Source organism: Thamnophis elegans, chromosome 10 (genome assembly GCF_009769535.1).
Source record: "Thamnophis elegans isolate rThaEle1 chromosome 10, rThaEle1.pri, whole genome shotgun sequence".
In the NCBI taxonomy this organism is placed as follows: domain Eukaryota; kingdom Metazoa; phylum Chordata; class Lepidosauria; order Squamata; family Colubridae; genus Thamnophis; species Thamnophis elegans.
This window is the reverse complement of record NC_045550.1, coordinates 44523121-44545521: the sequence shown is the minus strand read 5'-3', so window position 1 is coordinate 44545521 and position 22401 is coordinate 44523121. Positions and strand designations below refer to the sequence as shown.

At 35.8% G+C, this 22401-nt stretch overlaps 1 protein-coding gene across 4 annotated transcripts in view; it reads right to left on the bottom strand.

The window, feature by feature from the left end:
• MED12L (mediator complex subunit 12L) overlaps window positions 1–22401 on the bottom strand; it is a 191333-nt gene that overhangs the window by 138914 nt on the left and 30018 nt on the right. For 3 of the 4 annotated variants that reach the window (XM_032225905.1, XM_032225902.1, XM_032225904.1), the window contains exons 10-15: window positions 21982–22118; window positions 9646–9777; window positions 6398–6524; window positions 6049–6263; window positions 3852–3956; window positions 282–464 (exon numbers count right to left, since the gene is read on the bottom strand). In XM_032225905.1, the coding sequence (XP_032081796.1) occupies window positions 282–464; window positions 3852–3956; window positions 6049–6263; window positions 6398–6524; window positions 9646–9777; window positions 21982–22118 (899 nt within the window). The remainder of the gene's footprint in view (window positions 1–281; window positions 465–3851; window positions 3957–6048; window positions 6264–6397; window positions 6525–9645; window positions 9778–21981; window positions 22119–22401) is intronic. The other variant, XM_032225903.1, reaches the window with a different exon arrangement.

Sequence of the window (22401 nt, the reverse complement as noted above, 5' to 3'; positions counted from 1 at the left end):
TTCCAAGTTACATTTCTAATTGATTAGGTCCCATTACATATAACAGAATATGTTTAGTTATGATTAAACTATTACTCTTTTCAGGGAAGTTTAAATAATGGAGAAGCCAGTTAAAGAGCAAGTCGCCATGCAGCTAAATTGTGATGTAGACTGCAGATGACAATAAATTAGGAACTGAATAAACTTACCCAGACACATTTCCTAAATAATATATGTATATGAAGTGGATCTCATTGCTCATAATTTTGCATCACCTCTTAAAGATGGGAAAGGTTACTTACCAAAGGTATAGGAAAATGTGTAGCATACTGCAAATGTCGAAGGAGGTGGTAATTTGATGGAAGAATCAGCTCCCTTCCTTTTTCCTTCTTTGTAGACTTTTCGTTATTTACTGAAGCTCTTCTGTTTTGTACTGGTATTGAATTCAGATTTTCACAAGACTCCCCAGGCATTGGAGAAAAGATCTAGGCCATTTAAAATATTTAATATTATAAACATAAATGTCCTCCAGATTTATAGTATGGTTATTTTTAAAAAAAGAAACAAGAAATAAATCAAAGGTATCTATGATTTATTTTGAATATAATGGAATGATATTAAAATAGGCAATAATGAATAGTGAAGTTAATGAGCAGCTGGGATTGCATTCAATACTAACAATAAAACAGTTGCTATTCCAGAAAACCCCCTGCATTCCATGAAAGTAGCAACAGTCACTTATAATGAACAACTTCCTATTCCAGCTCCCAGCTTTTACGTTGCAGTAATAAGAAAATGGAACAAATGCAAACTTCTTAGTAAAAAAAACATAAAGATAGGGTAACTGTTTCTAATGCCAAAGAAACCTGCCTATGTAGAGTTAGTTCTCGACTTACAAATATTTGTTAAGTGACCATTCAAACTTACAACAGCATTAAAAAAGTGACTTATGACCATTTTTCACATTTATGATTGTTGCAGTATCTCTGTGGTAACATGATCAAAATTCAGAAGTTTGGCAACTGTCATGTATTTATGATGGTTGCAAGGTCCCAGAATCACCTTTTGTGATCTTCTGATAAGCAAAGTCAATGAGGAAGCCAGATTTGCCTAACAGCTATATTACTAACTTGATAACTGCACTGATTCGCTTAACAATTCTGGCAAGTATGTAAAATAGAGCAAAATTCACTTAGCTGCCTTGCTTAGCAATGGATTTTGGTTGTAAGTCGAGGGCTACATGTGCCCACTGTTCTCTTTTAGGTAAATATAGATAAAACATAACGGTAGTCCTCAATGTACAATCACAATTCAGAGTTGAATCATTAAGTAAAGCAATTGTTAAGCAAGATGCCCACATGTTGGCATCATTCAATTCCAATTCTCCCAGTTGTGGTCATTAAGTAATTGCATGGGTTATTAAATGGATCACCAGATACAGGGCCTTCTACCTGTCCCACCATGCCTGAGATGCCCAGCCAGGCCTCTTCACATTCTACCACACCTGGGAGATGCAGGGCCTTTTCCCGTCTACCATGGCCTGGAAGCCCAGTACTCTCCTCACCATGTCCAGGTCCGCTTAGGTTTGCCTTTTTCTGCAGTTGCAGGCGTGACTAGACAATCTGAGATGCGACCTTCCTTCTGAAGCTGCTTCACAGCATCCATAAGACAGGTCCTCAAAATAGCATGAAAGATGACTAGAAATCTAGCAAATGCCGTGGTTCTGAATACTTCTTTCTAGTCTTCAGAATGATCACATTTCCTAGTTTTCCAGCAGATGAGAAGAACACCAGGTGTATAAATGATGGTCAGATCTTCAGGATTTGAGCTCCATTTCTGCAGGTTGGTAGAGGGGCTGAGCGATGCACAAAAGAAGAAAAAACCTTCTCCAGGCTGTATAAACACTCCTTGAATCATCGAGCATAAGCCATTTCTTCAGCCCGATAGAGGGGTTGAGCTCCAGTCAGCAGGCAGTTCTTTCAGCCAGGCCTGAAACCAGGTGGGCAGCAGCCTGAAACCCTGCCTGCTTTCTCACTGACTTTCTAAGGAAGCCAACAGAGAACATTGCAAATGGCAATCACATGATTGGGAGGGGGTAGCTGGCAACTATTTGTTAAGTGAATATCCATTGCCATAAAACTGAAAAGTGATCATGTGATCATGGGGAGAAGAAAACATTATATTCTTAACAGTTCTTGGAGCTTGAAGAAGCTGCCTTGGTTGCCAGTCTGGTTCTGGGTGCAATTCCAGGCTACTTGAGGAATTGTCTCATCCCACTGAAATTGGCCCGTCCCATCCATGCCAGTAGAGGAGACATGCTGTGGGCTCTGTCGGCCCATTTGTTCTGGCCAGCAGGTTCCAGCAGAAGGGCTTTCTCTACCATTGCACCTGGAACATTTTGTCCCTGGAAGGTTGGCCCCAACCCTCCTGATCTTTCATAAGGGCCTAAAGACCTCACATTGCCAGTTAGTTGGGACCCCAATGGAGGAGCATCACAATGGAGGTGATTGATCAATTAACAAAGAGATCCTATCTCTCCATCTCCTTTGCCATCTGTAATTGGATTGGTGTGTGGGTGTGTGGGTGTGTGTGTGTGGTGTTATGTCAAAGCACCTGGTATGCCCAAATAGTTTATAAGCAAAAATGCAACAAAATTATATATGTGTATGTGTATGTGTATGTGTATATATTACGTATACGTATACGTATATATAAAATCCAGAAGTGTTTTATGGGCTATATAGCACACTTTCGAAGACCAGCATAACTTTGAATGGCTCACTAAAGGGTTGGTTCTAAGTCAAGAACTACCTGGTTCAATATGCATGCAGATATTTGTAAGTTTTCAGCTAATATGAATCTTGTTATATCTAAACATCTAGTTCCTTCACTGCAATTTGCATGTGAAACAATCACATTTACAATCATATTACCACAGGATTTCTATTGACTCATACTACTGATGAGTACCAACTTACTACTGTCAGTTAGCAGTAGCTCTCTGGGATTTTAGAAAGTGGGCAATCTGACATTTCAGTTTGGTTTCGTTTTGACTTCAAATAAGCAGCAGTCTCAATTAGCATGCCCAACAGACAGAGTTTCTTTAAAAAATCCTTTTTAAACTCTTCCCTGCTACTGATATAAAGTTTGGAAATAGCTCATCATGCAGTAAGATGAAGAGCCTCTATACCCAGGCTAACATTGAATTAAATGCTTACAGTTAATTCTATATAAATGGACGGAGATGATGATTCACCTATTTCAGAAACATCTAAAACAAATAGTTTCTATTATATCAAGAAAACAATTATAGTATGCTTTTGTACAATACTGAATATTAAAGAAATGTAAAACATATTTATTGATTTTTCTTATTTTATAATATGGGAAACATTCATCTTTGATGACTGATTATTCAGGAGCACTTATTTCTACACATCACACTATACGCAAACATTCTCTTTGGAATCTTGGCACTCTACATGCTGAAATTTGCTTCAGATGATATGGCTATCCATATTAAAGTAACAAATAAGGGTGAACATGGCTAGAAGGTCTATGAAAGAATTTGTATTTCAGGGTTTTCAAAGGAAAAAACAAAAATAATATGAAGATATACTTGAACTTGTGCATGATGCCTTCACCACATTGGCATTTTGAACATTAGTGAAACTAAATGAAGAAGCTTGAAAACCTAACGTGATACTGTTTTTCAGAATGAAAGTAGATTTCTTCTAAACAAATTGAGGTATGTGAAAATGTGAAAAGAAATGTACAGTAGGCAAGCAGAGCATATTTAATGATGTCATGTGGCAAAGGGAAGAATGAATAAATACATAGTTTGTGGGTTTAAAATAAGGAGTTAAACCTACTGGAAATTCCGAACCAAAGTCTGTCTTAAAGTCATTCTTGTCTACATCATCAAAAATATTAGTGGTTCCTGAGTCAATATACATGTGTTCCATAAGACTATGTTCCTAATTGTCACCAAAGAGACAAAAACAAAAATGTGAGTCAGAATGTAGTGAAAACTCTTTGGACTGATAACAAATTATATGAATTCAAGCATAATAAAGATTACTGATTTCCGTATTTTTCCGAGTGTAACACGCACCTTTTTCCCCTTAAAAAAGAGGCTGAAAATCTGGGTGCATCTTACACACTGAATACAGCATTTTTGGCCTCCTGAAACCCCGTCCCCTTTGCAAAAATGGCCATGCATAGACTTTAGGAGGCTTCCAGAGTGCTCCTGGGGGCTGGGAGGAGCAAAAATGAGTGAGACACAGGCCATTTTTTATCATTTTTGCGTCCAGCCCCCAGGAACACTCTATAAGCCTCCTATACATGCCCTTTTTTGACAAAAAAAACCCAGCCTGTTTTTGAGAAAAATGGGCCATTTTTTGGAGGTGTGAAGAGTGCAAAAACTTTTTTAAAATTTTCCTCTTCAAAATCTTGGTGTATCTTATACTTTGGTGTGTCTTATACTCTGAAAAATACGGTATATGCAAGAAGAGTGAATACTTTATAATAGTCAATGGGCATTACAATCAAGATAGGTTATCTTTGGTATGTGCTTAACACAATACAATTAAGAAGCTTGAGGAGAGTTTACTCAGGAGATCAGCCTGTAAAATTGTTTACAATTGAATGAATGATCTCCCAGGAAATGAGTTTTTCTGCTGTGGGATCAGGTGCTTCAATGAAGAGGAAGAAAAAGTGTAGCAAACCAGTTTTGGCTGCTCTAGACGATTACAAATTTCTCTAAGGCACCGTAAATTACAATGTATTTAAAAGCTGGAAAGAAATTATTGTAGTTCCAAATAATAAGCAGTCTTAAATATATGTTTGTACATTTCCTCTCACACAACTGCGCTTCTTATCCTTCTCCCAATCATATCCCATCTCTAAGATTTTTCTTAAGGCTGATTCTGGAGGGTTTCTGGTTTCCCCAGTGCTGTTTATGTTACCTAGTTGGGTAGTGAAACATCTGCAAGAAAAACACCAAGGACCCCACAGCAGTGGTGGGGTACAAAAAATTTTACTACTGGTTTTGTGGCCATGGCTTGGTGGGCGTGGAATGGTTTGTGGGCATAGCCTGGTTCGGTATGGCAGGGGAAGGATACTGTAAAATCTCCATTCCCTCCCCACTCCAGGGGAAGGTTACTGCAAAATCCCCATTTCCTCCCAATCAGCTGGGACTTGGGAGGCAGAGAATAGATGGGGGTGGGGCCAGTCAGAGGTGGTATTTACCAGTTCTGCAAACTACTCAATATTTCCACTACTGGTTCTCCAGAACTGGTCAGAACCTGCTGAATACCACCTCTGCCCCACAGAAATTATTGGATTTTATCAAACACCTCAAAAAGAGAAGCAAGGGCCTCTATAGTGTGTGTGTGTGTATTGGGGGGGGGGGAGTTCCCAAAAATGTGCTTGCAAATTCTAACTATATCTTCGCTCCTATATTGGTGTCCCCACACAGGAATAACAGACTTGCACTAACTATTGTGACCTTTCAAAGTTGTGCTTCTCAGGATTTCTCAAGTTGCAGTTGCCTGGCATGCATTGGCACAAGGATTCTGTAACATTTATTATTGCTTCATTATTATTTTTAAATATTGTGCTTGCATTGTGACTTTTAAACTTTGTTCTGTTTATTTTTATTACTGTAAAACACCAGGAAGTTGTATATTTTTGGAAATATTTGAATTAGAAAAGTTCATTGAAGTTTTTTTTTCAAAAGTAACTACTTCTACTGTTATTGTTTTATCAATACCATAGGAAGCCAGACAATTACAACATGATAGGTGTCACAGTCAAGTAGCATTTTATTTCATTTCATCCACTAGCAGCCATGGATACCCAAAGATTATGGCAAATCGCAAATTGTCCTGTAAACGTATTGTTTCAGATTTCTTCCAACATTACATATCAATTCAGAAATCAAATAATCCAATCTTACATACATACACTATTTATTAAATTTATATGCGTCTCATCACCATGATAAGGCGTCTCATCACCATGATAAGGCGTCTCATCACCATGATAAGGCAGCAACGGACTCCTTACCTCAAGTTTCACATCATGTTCCTTAGAATAGTGCTCATCCATGTTTTCCCCAGTTGGTGAACGTGCTCTAGAAGCTGCAGCGACAGATAAGTCTCCACGTGATATTAAAGTGCACATGTAAGCGTCATGCGAAAAAACATCATGCCGTATAAATTCACCAAAAAGCAGCACTAGGTTTACAAATTCAGTTTTTTCATATTCACTGTTTGGATCAGCTGACAATAGATAAAAGAGTTGAATTTTATTAAATACCCAATAAATCCAAGCAGGTACAAAAGGTAATACAGTTTCTGGAAAAATGTTAAATGTATTTAATCCTAATTTGGAACAGATATAATTTGATACTTACGTAATGAGGGGGCTTGAGTATCTAAAAATCTAAGGAGAACGTTCTGGAAAACAGGCAGGCTAGATCCAGCAAATGATGCTGAAGAAATGGACTCCTTTTCATCCATGATTTCAACTTCCCCACATCTCTATAAAAGTATATAAAATAAAATAATAGACTTGTGGTATCGTAGCTATAAAAAATATCATTTCCCCTCTTTTTCCAGCAAAAGAACAGCTAAATTAAGGAGAAATGACTTATCAATTCATTTGTAATAGGAACAATGTGATAATCTATGAAGAAATCAAATTTAAGAGTTCCCTGAATCTTAGCTTAGTAAAACACAAGTATAAATTAAGAAACTGTATTCCAGCATCACTGTGTTGTTGTTTTTTTGCTAAAGAAATGAAAGGCTATTCCTACATCGCTCTCACACACTAGCACTATAAAAGATAACTTTGATTGATAGTTATTATCTGTTAACAACAATGTGAAGTCATAGCTACCAGTTCCTTAGCTGGGGTTGGTCTTCATACACATCAAGTTTTAGAATACCCAAGAAACTAGAATATTGTTATTTATTGGTCAAGTATATGTGTGGATCCAAGCAGTGTGGCCTTTTGCAATCCACATAAATTTTTAACAATGTGCAGATTTTTTATATCTGATGTGCTATGAGCCAAAACTTTATACTCTGTATGTAGCAATCCCACAATATTTTAATGTTTATTTTCAGCTATTTCTTCAGTTCTACGTTCCCATTCATTTTTCATTATGGGTACGTGATAGAGTTTGCATATAACCCAATGAATCATTTTGGTGACAATGTTATGTTGTTGTTTATAATCAGTTTATGTGATCTCTTTCCATAAGATGAATCTACTGTTTTCTCCGTTTCTTTGCACAATCTGCACTTGGAATCACTTGGAATCCATTTCTTTGCACAATCTGCACTTGGAATCACTTGAAGTACCCTTGATTGCACTACTTCAAACAGCTTGGTCTTCCACAGCCCAAATTCAGTTTCTTTTTTTTTTTAATGTTCGAGGCTGTGCTAGGTTTATCTGAAACTACTTTCCTCTTGATCCTTGGCACAAATTAAACTATATAAGGCTTTTCATTGACAGCATTCAGTTTTTGTTTTTATTACAATATTTTGAAATTCAATTTTTTGTTTCCTCTACATTTAGTAAGTTCACGTTTTTAACTTCCATTAATTGTTGTTTTTGGCTGTCTTTTATATAATTAGCCAATGTCTATGAAAATTCTCATGACCATCCAGGTCATGGTTGTCCAGTTTCAAAGGCAACTAGACTGTTGTTCCTTCAAAATGTTTCTCTTCATCTAAACAGGAGGTATGTGGTGTCGTATTCCCTCCCCCTCTGTTAAGAGAGAGCTGTTCACTCTTAATGTAGATGGCCTTTTTGACCCCTCTTTCAAGCTAAAAGAGGTTTGAACCAAAAGAAATTTGAAAGAGGGGTCAAAGAGGCTATCTACATTAAAGTAAACAGCCCTCTCTCAACAGAAAGGTAGGGATACAACACCACATACCTCCTGTTTACAACACAGTCCTTTCAGCAGTTCCAAGAAGGTTCCATACTCATTTGCACTATTTAGATGAACTTGAAAGCATAGATCAGAGATGGGTTCCTACTGGTTCGGGCGAACCGATAGTGGTTTGCCAGCCTAGATTGCGGAAACCAGCAGCAACCCAGGCCAGCCATGCCTCCAAACTGGTTCCCAAGTCGGGGCAGCATGTTTTTTTTTTCATTTTTTAATGTTATGTGCATGCACAGACCTATTTATGGGCAACTGTGCATGCACACGGAGTGCAAAATTGCACACACACTGAAACGGCAGTAATGCTGGCAGAAACCCACCCCTGGCACAGATGAATTTCCAAGTAGCCTCAACAACTCTCAGAATTAGTGCTAATGACCAGATGACTGTGAAGAATATAAATCCTTCCATCCTCCATCATTCAATCAGAACTGAAGAACCGTCTTAGATGAGAAGTGAAACATCTTCTAGGAAAAACAAAGCCCAGTTTCTTTTGAAAAAGCACCTTTGGACAGCCAGTGCATGCTTTTCTTTTTAAGTTTGTTTCACCAGAAGTAAATCTCTGCTTTCATTTATGGAGGCAGGTATAATCTATTAATATCACTACAGGGATGTAATAAATAGTGAATAGGCAACAGTTTTCTAGTTTTTCAGTCTACACTGTCCAGTTAATAATTCCAGCAATATATGATGTCGCAAGAATGGCCCAGCCATTTATAGCATTGATGGTATTATTATGGTTTGTAGCACAGTCAGTCAGATGTTTAGACTGGATTTGGCATTTTTATCCACTGACTTGAGTCTTTCTATTGAACTATTAAGACCTAAGAGCATCTCAGCACATAGGCAGTTCCAAGTAGGATGGTTGTTGTTTTTTTGCAAAGTCATAATATTGAGGTCTAATAAATTCTAATTTTCCATGTCTCTAGGCAGCTCTTTGGTATTGCTCCAAATGTACAACCATTGATTTATTCCTCAAAAGTCACTCAACTTCAATTATAATTTTATAAATCTTATAAATTTGTTAATTTTATTTTCTATTGTGGACATTTTAAAATATGAAAACTATTGCTGCTTATGCTTTCATTTGCTGTAAACCACCAGGGATCAGTTGATTGCAGAAGGTATACATTCAACAAATAAATAAATAAATAAATAAATAAATAAATAAATAAATAAATACACTCTTCAACACTGGAACATCTTTTATAACCTTTCTGTAAATAGCGACTAATGAGACTAATGAGATTCTAGGTTGCATACAAATATTATATACATTGAATAAAATAATTAATGCAAGCCTTCATGAATTAAAAATATTACTATGGTGGTTCCTGAGTTACATGAATAAAAAGGAGCTATTGAATCTATTCACTATATTTAAATATCTTCTTTTACATGATGTGGTAAAAGAGAATATCTAACCATAGCCTGAAAAATCATTTCAGCCATTTTAAAGTTGCAGTTTAATATTTTTCTTTAAGTTATACAATTTTGATTATGTGTCATAATACATTCATAGGAAGTCCATGTGTAAATGTTTTTTCATTGTTTTCTCCAAAAATGTGAGACACATGCTAAAGCTCCTTTAGAATTATTCTAAAGTTTCTCTGTAGAGAGATTTGCATTGGAGATCAGGAACATCATGCTTGATTTCTAAAAGTTGAACCAAATTTTCCTTTAGAAATGAAGACTAGCAGATGACTTACTTCTGCCTCAATTTCAGTTTGCCTCTTCTCCAATAGTTTAGCTACAGCCATTGCCCGGTGCTTACCAGATCTTTTACTACTCACAGCCCATTCACAAAGCAATGTTACAACAGCTTCATCGTTAGAGGCAACCTATTAAATCACAAATCAAATGTGTTATTCATTTGAGTGTTAGAACATTTTAAAGAATATTACATAAGAATATTTTATTAGAGTTTTACACTTTTATTTAGACTTATAAATCATGTTTTATTTGGGTTTCTTTGATATTTGTTGATCTTCTTATTCTTGACTAATCACAGCCTTGAAGATAGCTTGCCCAGAGAAGTGAGACAAAATGTGCATTTCAAGAACAGCTTCTTAATTAAATGCATTCTCAGAAAATGTAAGATTCTCTGGAAAGAAAGGAAGGCAGGAGGGAGGGAGGGAGGATTGATTAGATGGCTGGTAAGAGGATGGTGGTATTGTAAAGGAATCTTGATAGGAAATGAGAGGTCCCACTCTCAGTCTATATTATGTGGTGTTATGCAGGATTCAGTATTCTTTCCACTCCTGTTTAAGGTCCATCTGAAGCTGATGGATGAGATAATCTGTCAACATGGGGTTGGAAACCATCAGTATGCTGATGATAGCCAGCTTTACATCTCTAACCCTAATGATGATGTCCTTTTTCAGTACCTGGAGACTTTGTGGATCTGGAGAGGTAACAGCCTTCAGCTGAACTCTTGTTAAGACTGAGCAAAAACCTTTACATAATTTCTTTTCAGTATTCCATTAGATTGAAAAACAAATAAATAGAAAGAATAGGAAAACAAAGGAGTACTACTTTTGATCCAACACAGAATAGAATTGTGAATAATTAAAAAAAAATAGCAAAGGATATAAGGGAATGCTTTAGGAACTGAGTTTTGATAGCTTTTAAAAAAAAACCTACTGTTTTTACTTTTAAAGCCTTCAGGTATTTATAATTAATAATATTTTAATTTATTTCTGGCCTTCAAAATTTCTAAATAGGTTCTTTAATTGTATTCCACTGTTCCATGGTTTTGTTTCAAGTTTTGTATATTTTATCTTTTATTGTACATTGTATTGGTGTTTTTAATTCATAAAAATCACAAAACTGTTACCCAGTAGATTTTGCCCATAATCCACAAAAATTACAAAACAACATTAACATTTGACTAAAAATAAATAATAGAACATAAGAGCCAGTTTGGTGTAGTGATTAAGGCATCAGACTGGGAACTGACTGGAAACTGAGAGACGATGAATTCTAGTCCCGCTTTAGGCACAAAACCTGTGTGTGTGTGTGTGTGTGTGTGTGTGTGTGTATTCATATTGAATGGAATAATACAGGAGTGTGTATATATATATGTGTGTGTGTGTGTGTGTGTGTGTATGTATATTTGCATTTGTGCTGATAAATAAAGAGAGACTAGTATAGATCTATTTCAAGCTATTTAGCTGTCATCAGCTAGCCATACCCTTACTGTGATTCGAACCTGGGCTGTATTACATATTAGGAAGCTATATTAGCCACTAGGCCACAGGTTCTCCTCCTTTATCATGTATATGTGTGTGTGTGTGTCTATATATATATATATATATATATATATATATATATATATATATATATATATATATATATATATATATACATACATACATACATACATACATACATATATATATATATATATATATACATACACACACACATACATACATACATACATACATACATACATACATATATATACATACATATATGTCTCTAGTTGTTCGGGTTTTCTCCCGCGTAGAATTGGAGATGTCTTGGCGACGTTTCGACGAAGTCTCATTCGTCATCTTCAGGCTGCTTCAGACTACTTCAGGTTTGGTGTTTCCAGGAGTAGTGGAAACACCAAACCTGAAGTAGTCTGAAGCAGCCTGAAGATGACAAATGAGACTTTGTCGAAACGTCGCCAAGACATCTCCAATTCTATGCGGGAGAAAACCCGAACAACTAGAGACCTACATACTAACACCCGCGAAAACCTCAGAAAACATATATATATATATATATATATATATATATATATATATATATATATATATATATATATATATACATACCGTATTTATCGGCGTATAACACGCACCGGCGTATAACACGCATCCCCCATTTTAACACAAAAATTTGAGTAAAAATTTTTTTCATTAAAAATAAATGACTTGGAAGCTCGGAACTTAATGTTGGATTAAAATTTATAACATTAGAACATGAATTATAACATTAACTCCTCAACATAAAGTGCCTTCCTTCCTTCCCTCCCTCCCATCCCTTTCTTTATGTTTTCTTCATGCTTTCTTTTCTTTTTCCTCTGCTCTTTTTAAATCCCCCCCCTTCTTCTCCTCCTCTACATTTAGGTTGGATTAGTTTGTACAACGGTCATCAAACTTCTGAAGTAAAAATAAATAAATAAATCATATTTAAGAAGAAGAAGAAAAAGGAAGACGTTTTTAGTTAAGTCAAACGTTTTAATAAAAGTTTCATCTTTTAAGATTTGTCCAACACATCCAATTGTAACCTTAACAGTAAAGAATATCACCCCAGCTGCTAAAGGTTCAACCAGTCTGAGAACCATTGAAAAGACAACAGTGCAAAATCCAAAAGACACAACTTCCTCACCGCCATTGCTTTGGTACCAAATCTTTGAGGAAGGGGCTCCAGAAAGAAGGAGGAGGAGGAGGAGGAGGAGGAGGAGGAGGAGGAGGAGGAGGAGGGAACCAAAGAGAGGCTTTTACCGAGTCTGCGCCCCACAGCCAGGACCGTCCTTGCGCCTCAAGCCGCGTTTCTTCCCCGCAAAGCCCTTCGGGCAACCCGAGAGTTCCTTTTGGCGCCAGAAGGGCTTTGCAGGAAGAAACGCCGCGTTTCTTCCTGCAAAGCCCTTCTGGCGTCAAGCGGAACTCTCGGGTTGCCCGAAGGGCTTTGCAGGAAGAAACGCGGCTGGAGGCGCCAGGACGGTCCTGGCTGTGGGGCGCAGACTCGGTAAAAGCTCTCTTTGGTTCCCTCCTCCTCCCCCTCCTTCCACAGTCTGTGTGACGCTGCCGCCAGGCTGAGAGCTGCCGCTGAAACAAGTTTGGGGAGGTCCTTTGCAGGCAGCCAGTTCTAGCTGCCTGCAAAGGACTTCCCCACGTTTGCTTTGAAAGAAACCTCTGCGCGGGAGTTAGAAACCTCTGCGCGGGGGTTTCTTGCCATGTGCGCGGCCGCGCGGCCGCGCACCTTAGAGGGAACAGTGGACCCGGCGTATAACACGCAGTATCGGCGTATAACACGCAGGCAGGGTTTAAGCTTGCAATTTTAGTTTTAAAACTGCGTGTTATACGCCGATAAATACGGTATATCCATTTCCATAATTCTATAATATGTGATGAACACTATGTACACACACATACACATACACATACACACAAATACAAATATTCTAGTGTTCATCACATATAGAATTATGGAAATGGATATATATATACAGTACAGACACACACATTATTCTAGTGTTTATCACATATTATAGAATTATGAAATATGCATCTTCAATTCATCTTATCTGCAAAAGTACATTAATAATTGAAAGTTACCAGATATAAATTATATATAATAATAATTAGAAGCTTGGGGGCTGCAATCCACCATCATTCCTTCTCTGGATCCCAGAACTTTCAAAGATGGAGGAGGACAAAAAATTGATGTTTTTTTTTCCATTTGAAGTTGGCAGAGCCCTGCAGATGCTCTAATGTACCCATTTACACCTGAAACTAAAACACTTGCAAAACACGCTTTGGCTTTGTAGAAGGGGAAAACAGCTAAGAACATCCTGTTCTTCCTCTTCCTTTTCTTTACCATCTGTATAACCCCAAGATAGTGAAGTAGAGAAACCACAGCTGCTCACTATCTCCAATTCTCCAATTTGCTAGAATTTTACCACATTCTGGTAGTCACCCACACATAAATGTCACTTGTTCCTCTCAACAGAGACCAGCTCATGAAGATCTCTGGTCATGAGGAACAAACAGAATGATGCTTAAATACTAAAATAATAAAAACTTAAAGATTTAGGTATCTATTTGTCACAGACCTTTTTTCCAGTTGTATCTTCAACCTCAAATGTGAAATAAATTAAATTGGCAAAAGGGGAGGTTAGATTAAACAAATGTATATAAATGTATATAAATTGTGATACTACAAAATAAAAACTAATAGTGACACCATTAGAAGGAATACAAAACACTTGCTTCTAGTTTCAGAGAAGCACAGTTGTTCCTATGAACACCTGGAAACAAGGTCATCCAAAATAATTTTCTTTACAGACCAAAGCCTGAGATTGAGTTAATACCATAAAAGAATAACAACACTCAATTGCCAGCATTGAAATTTTGCTCTTCTTCCAGAACTTATGATTTTCAGAGACTGATCCAAAAGCACACAGAGTATAGATTATAAAGCTCGATTTGTTTATTAGAAATAGCAACAATTTATTGAAACAGAATAATCTTCAGGCAATGATTCTATACTAAGCTTCTCTGAGTTGGAAAATTATAGGTGTCCATATTGTCTATTGTATGAACGGGGATTTTGATTAGGAACAGAAATAGAACGCAATGACTAAAACCAAGGTGGAGTCCAGGAAGAGCAGATGTAGTAGTGAAACTTTCTACTAGGAAAAGCAGATTAAGGACTGTAGGCAGAGCATATAACTAAATTTACAACAGCGTCTTGATTTATGAAGAACAAAACTAATGGTTCTTTATGAAGAACAAACTGCATGGTCAAAGCTATTTTAGGCACTACCAGCACCGTGACTACAAATAGTATGAATATTCAGGCCATTTCCTTCCTTAGGCCACTCTACATCTGATGAGTCAAATTACAAAATGAGCTGGGTGCTGTAAAAAATCTGGATATCTATAGCATCATACTTATGTATCTTACTGCCTTAGACCAAAAATATTGACCTTAAAACTTTAGAATCTCTATGAACCACAAATCTGTTGTTCCGTCTTTCATTTATGTAACATGCTCCAGATTCTGCTTAATTTATACAATACTTTCCTGCAACTTAAGTTCATATGAAGGATCCTAACAGAGATGATTACAAAATTAAGTACCAGAGCTTCATCTATTATTAGTATAAAGATAGATGTGGAATAATTTTTAAGCAAACAATTGATTGATTGATTATATGCCAATGGATTGCGTGAACTGACAAATACGCACACGACAAAAGCGCGCCGACAAAAGCGCAGCGAGAAAACAGCGACATCATAAATACACACACAACAACGCACCGACAAAACCGTGTCCACAAAAGCGCGATTTAAGTTAAGGTAAGGGTTAGGTTCAGGGTTAGGGTTAGGGTTAGGGTTAGGATTAGGGTTAGGGTTATTAGGTTGTTATTAGTTGTTTATTTAAGGTGCGCTTTTGTCGGCGCGCTGTTGTCAGCGCGCTTCTGTGCATTCGTTGGTGCAATTTCGACCTCGCTGTTTTCTTGCCGCGGTATCGTCGGCGCGCTGTGGTCAATTCTTAGCAACTACATAGATTTTCCCCATGGTAATTTATCCCTAACCTGGTCTTTCAATGCAGAAGGAGCATAGGGTATCCCATAGTCCTTGTTCCCAAGTGAAGTTCCAGACTAATAGCACTGATCAAGAGGTAAGGAAGCTGCTGCTAGTAAAAATTCAAGGCATAGTATTGTAAGAAACAATAAACTCTTCATTAGGAAAGTATGACAGGATTCGGTTCTGTAAAAATTCCTTCCTTGTTTAACAGAGATCTAGAAAACTGGGTGGTAGAGCGACAGTGGCATAAACAAAGCAAAAATAAGAAAAACCAGCTTGTTCTTCCTCACAAAAGCTAAACATTCTTAAGCAATTCAGAATAACAACAGTGACTTTCTGCAACCAATGTGTAAATGTTTACAGGAACTAAATTCAATTTTCTATTTAAAAAGGAACGTGTGATAATTTTTGAACACTTAGCAGTAGCTTAATACAAATAATCAGAAATGTGTAGAATATCATTTTAAAAAATGTATTGATGACTGAAATCATATCACACATCATTTTAACCCAACTTTCAAGAACTTTAAGGGAAGACTGGTCTGGTTACCTTTGGACCCAATTCCTCCATGTATGGAAGATTTTCAATACCTTTTATGGCTATGTTTGTTTAATTCAAACAAGACAAGCTGTTGGCTCAAAGTTGCTTAAAGCAGAAAAGATGCCTATTTAACTTCATATTAAAAAGTAAAATTAGCTTAAACTATCATATTTAATAGTGATTAATAAAATAGTATTTAATATTTGAAAATCTACTTGTTAAAGATAGGTTCCTTTCCTGTGGGATGGTAAATGCATCCTACATTTAAAAAATCTTAATATATAGTAAACTCTACAAATAAATTAAATATGTACTGCTGATTCTTAGTAAGTTGTGTGTTACCAAACTTGTAATGTTACGTTAGTTGACAAAAGCAGAAGAAGATCCCAAAAGTCAACCAAGCATCAAAGAACAAAATTCAAAAGCTGCAGCTTCATATGTAATAATAATCCTCAGCATTATTATTTTTTTGCTTCTCAACTTTGCAATCTCTCCTTTGCTGCTCAATCTTTACAACAGGAAATCAACTGAAAATTCTAGTAATTTTAATGTTTAGTTAAGTCAATTTCTTATACAACTTTCCGCAAAATCAACTAATAGTATTTGCCTTTCTATTTCTGAATTTTTCCAAAACTTCATTTCATTCTGCATATTTGTAATACTGTCTTCTGATCTGCAGACAATTTTCCAATTTATCATTTAGAGTATGCTAAATAACATTCTGCTATAAAATAACCTCAATGTCTTTATGAAGTAAAGTATATCTTTTTCTTATGTCAACCAAATATTATCAGCAAACCACCTCCTATGACAGGAAGAGGTTAAGATTGTGTTAGTGAGGCCTTTCCCATATCACCCACCACAGATCCACTAAAGCAAAAAACACTTTGCAGCTGAAAAATACATTAATACATCAATAAACAGACAACTTTATCAACTTTAAACAAGAAACATTGGCCTATTGTAGATCAGCCATAGCTGATAGTAGCACATGCTGCAGCCATATTTTATGAAAATTGGATTAAAAGGATATGAAAACAGAAATTTCATACAAGTTTCACAAGTTTCAAAATAAGACAAAAACTATGTGTGATTTAGTCTCACATAAACCTAATACTAGAATTAGTATTCTAGTATTTGGACGTTAAAGTCTTACCAGGCTCAGCCTTCCATCTTTCTGAGGTGGTAAAATGAGGATCCAAATTATTGGGGGTAATATGCTGACTCTGTAAACTGCTTAAAGAGAGCTGTAAAGCAGCATATAAGTCTAAGTGCTATTGCTATTGCTATTAAAGCTGCCACTCTAATCAAACTTTTCTATTATTAAATTCTCTGTTTTTAACCTAATTTTTCTACAGATGTGGGAAGGATACCTTTAACAAGAAAAATATCAAGGAAACTATGGTAAGGGATAGAACATGCAAAAGAATTTCAATGGGCAATGACACATACAATTTGGTCTGCTGAATATTTCCCTATCTGCACATCTATTTGTTTGATCTACATTGATGGATTGTATTTTTTCCATTTAATTTCATTTGTAGTTCTTAAGAATAGGACTGTACAGTAGTGGAAAGAGAATAAGTAGACCATAATTATTCCTTATGAGTTAGCCCTTTTCTTATTAGGAAAACAGTTAATGAAGATTCTCTAACTATCTTCTAGCACAGATCTTGTGGAATAAGGATTTAGGGCAGGCATCATGCCCGATTGTTTTCCTGGTAGCATATGCTTTCTTATTCATTTCCAAAAGAGTGAGCATTCAGTTTTTCACTCCAAATGGACAAAAATGAAGGGTAGACTTATTTTTTAAGAAAATGTTTCATTTTGACTCAATGTCTGTGTTAGCTTTTCTAAGAATTTCAGCTACTGACAACAAGATGTATGACGTGAATGTTTCTTCCAACTCAGCTTGTTTAGAAGGGTTAGATTAATCTTCTGGTTGAGCCTGAGGTATGCTTAATATATGGGGCTTCTTGCATGAACTAATGTTACACATCATGAATAATGAAAATTAAAGAGAAACTACAGCAAGCCAGTGGAAAATAGCAAAGTAAGCAAGTAGCCAAATGTTTCTGATCAGAACTTAGAGGTAGCTCTAAGAACTGATTTTCCAAAAGAAGTAGTTTTGGGGTAAGGGGAAGATGATAACCGATACCAGGAGACAGTATTGTCTCTAAAAGCAGACTTTTAGCATGAGGCTGTGTATCTTCTCCACAAAATTAGATGAAAAGTAACATCAAAGGGTAGTAGCAGAGTTCATGAGAACACAAAAACATGGCTTTGAGAAGCTAAATAAAACTGTGATGTTGACTGAACTGAAACTTTTGCTACCGATGGATAATTTAGTGCTAAATAAGTTGTTTTTATTAAGGACTTTACTGGAAAACTTTAAAGGCATGTTCTGAGTAAATACTCAGCAGGCAGGGAAGGGATAAAGGTTGCTGTGAGTAAGTTCTCTCTGTCCCTTACTTTTTTACTGTAGGAAGTTAGCATCTACTCTTCTCCTAGAAAAATGATATTTCCTGGGAAATATTGAAAAGGCAGAATATATTTCCCTGGATAAGAAATGGGGAAACATGTTTTAGGCAGGAAACAGAGTCACTTTTAATAGCCCCCACCTTTGTTTGTGGGCCATTTTTAAAAATGCCCAAGCCATTCTATTCTACATAACAAAGAGTCGCCCTTCAGCTCTAGGGTGATGAGATTAAGGCATGATAGTATTAGCCCTTTACCCATCTCACCACAGGGCACCTTGGAAAAAGCAATGCTCAACCAAACTTGGACTCAAGACAGCCTAGAGAGTTGCCCCTGCTTGGCCCCATGGGAGTCTAACAACCAATCAGAATACATTTCTTACACAGGAACAGGAAACAGAGAGGTGGGGCCGAACAGAGTATGAAAAAACCAGCAAGCCCCTTCTTTGTTCTCTTCTTCTTCATCCAACATCTGGAAGCACATGATCACTTTTTTCCCCAAGACCTCAAGCCATGTGGTCCTGTCTACCATTAAACCATCTTTCCAAGCAGCCCCCATGTTTCCAGTGTCTTTTTCCCCACTTGGAACTGAACCCAGAAGGACATTTCTTCAACATTACACAAAAGTTTTATTTCTTAAAACTTCCAAAAGTTATTCTCCTACAACATGAAATAAAAAGGACACAACTTATATTTATTCTCCAAGTCATAAATATTACCTCAAAACACTTGGCTTTTCCTGATGTATTCCTAAAGAATTCTGGATAATTTTAAAATGTTATATAATTAAGAAAGTTAAAATACACTTTTAACAAGTTAAAATAATCCAATAGTTTTTTTTTGTTTGCAAACTTTATGTTCAAAGGCTTTGAATTTGTGTTTACACAAATTTGCAAAGATAAAGATACCACAACTTTCATTAAGAAAAATATGATTATGTGCCCAGTGTTGATTCTTCCTGACCCTATGGATAGATTTTCTCCATGATACAGAAAACTAAACACTAAATAGTAGTAAAACCATACTGCTAAAGTAACTTTTTATTTATCTATTTATTTTTCTATCTCCACTCACATCAACCAATTGACACTTTTACATCAGCTAACACTAACTTTAATTTTAATAAATTTAGTCACTCAAGTATTTTTGTAGACTTTTACTGAAATTCATCAATGTTTCAGTCTAAATAATTTAACTGTTTTTTAAATTGTATATATGAAATAATTTCACTCTTGTATATGCACAAGACACTCAAAAATTATATGGTGAAACTGAACAAAAAATATAATCCATAACTTGCTAGAAAGAAAAAAACTACAAAAACTATTTTGAAAAATATTCAGGCCTTTATATCATGGTGTCCAGCTTTAAAAGAAGATACACTGTATTAGTTTTGCTCTTTTTTTGATAAAGAAATAAACTGCCATCTAGTGGTTCAAATGCTAAACTGATCACCTGAACCATGATTTAATGGTTATTATGGCCAAAATATATCAGTATTTTATTTGTCATAATGAAAGACAAGGAAAAATGCTACATCTCTTAGATGAGATTAAGATATCATGGAAAGCAAATTTTCCAGCTAACTATAGTGTCACTCCCATACTAGTTTTTTGACCATGTATTCCAGAAAAGTTACTCACAACTTTCTAAAAATATTATTCATCTGTAGCTGAGAATTGGCAATTTGTCCAGCTGCAACCAGAAGCCAACATCAGCACGTACACAATTATAGCATTTGTTCTGTCAGTTGCAAGCTAAACGCTTTAAGGGAACACATTAATTTATGATGTTTTTGTCATTTCCAGCATGGAAATGCTGGATTTGGCAAACAACTGTGGCTATCGTAAAAACACTAATAAAATTAAATGAAGTTATGTAGATACCCACTTAAAAACCATCCTGACACAACTGAAAATCCAGTCCCAACTCTGATCATAAATTGAGGACTACCTGTATGAACTCATACAGCGTTCAACTTACCTGCAATTTTGCCAAGACTGAGGAAAACATACATGATAAAAACAACTAAGATTTCTAAAGCATTGTGGCCTAACTATTTACTGGTTAGATATTCTACAAAACAGAGCTTTTTCCCTCTTTCGTTTGATAACATTAATTACTGCAATTCTTGAATAACTTTAAATGAACCCCTGTAGTAAATATTATACTGAGGGATTTTGGTATATCTACTTACAAAACTTTTTTTTTGTTTCTTCCACTGTTATCAAGTTAATTGCATGACACAAGTTAGAATTTTGAACCATAAGCATGCATTAATATTAATAGCACAATTATTAGAGTTTTGAATTCACTTTGAACATTTTTAAAATGCAAATAACTTTCATAAATAAATGTGAAGAGTGGAGCTTATCTTCTGAGGACTATTAGTTTTCCTATACAGTCTAGCTTTCAGCCCCAGGATCTCTTGGAATTGTCCCATTCAATACTAATTAATTTAGTTATTTATTCATATATTCATACCACTGAAATAGCTGTTCATTTCATGAGATAACTTTAGATGGAGTACAAAAGATATATTTTTTAAAAAATTAGCCCAAATACACAGAGAGAGACAGCATATAATACACTATATCCTTGGGTTAAAAGATACAATTCTAATACAATTATTGAAACAGTGACTAAACAACTAGCCCAAATGCATTTAATGCCTTGCAAAAAGCAAACAGGGTTGGGGCCAACATATCTCTGGGGAAATAGTGTACACACCTTAATAATCAGTTCTGATCTTATTTTAGGTTTTTTTTCTAGACTATTATGCTGTTATCTATGGCAGGGATCTCCAACCTTGGCAACTTTAAGCCTTGGCAGACTTCAACTCCCAGAATTCCCCAGCCTGGCTGGAGAATTCTGGGAGTTGAAGTCCACAAAGTCTGCCCGGCTTAAAGTTGCCAAGGTTGGCGACCCTCTGATCTATAGGAAGAAATTAACACTTTCCTTATTCTATTTTTAAGGTAAATCCTGTATTTGAATGTGTATTTCTACTTTGACCAAATCTCCCCTTGGTTTCTCAGAAGTACATCCTACGAATACCAGATAATAAGCCTTGTTGAACTCAATGGGACTTACTTGGGATAAAAAGAAAAGATCCTGCTGTTAGCCTTGTTTTTATCAAAGCTAATCAGAAATGTCCTTCCATCAAATATGCTACATATTTGCTATGCTACATAAGTACAATCAAATCCAAATACTAAAATGAAAGTATTCAATTCAATATTCAATCCTGTAGTTTTAGTGTTAACCTGAATGTGAAAATAAAAATATATTCCTCTGCAGTGTTATAGAAATGGTTTGAATAATTATTTACATAAATGTTTGGTTTCAGCAATGAATCAGCATCATAAAATTTATTTTGAATGCCAGAGGAATGGGAAAGGGCAGCTAACATCAAATCATTTCTGGAAAAATGTAAATACTTTTATTGTGTTGTTATAGGCACAGCTGTTCATTTGACATTTCTGTACACAATTGTCAGATCAAAAATATAGTTTCTTGGCAAGTTGGAATCACAAAACATAACATAAATGAAGTGGCACAACATTGAAAAAAATGTCTCAGACTTTAACTGATACCTTGAAGTCTACGTTACAGACTTCATATAGACCATAGAGTCACAATCTGAAAATCAACTAGAAGCAAATATATTGAAGAATAATACGACTAAACACTAGGGGAAATGAATATGAATAATGTAAATACCTCCTGGTTATCCTTATTATGGGTTCCCCAGAAAATCTTGTTATAAAGGATTTCCATTGAGTTGCTAGAATCTGAACGATCAAAACAGTGTCTATCCAAAACCTCCAAAGTGTGCAAAACACGGCTGATAGTAACCCCTGGATTAAAAAAAAACAGAAAAGAAAAAATGATGGTACATTCAAATTGTGACATCATAATTATTACAATTGTTGGAAGAAAACTGGTATTGATTAGGAACTGCCCTTTGTATTGTTTTATGGAATTCCACTCCGAATACTTTTGATTGTCTTCCTTATCACTAACCTTTCCCTACAAGTCCTATGTCTGTCCTCTTAATTAACTGCTATATTGATAACTAGGGTTTTGAAATGTGTTGATAGCTATAAAGCTGTTATTGTTTATTAGACACTTAAGTAAATC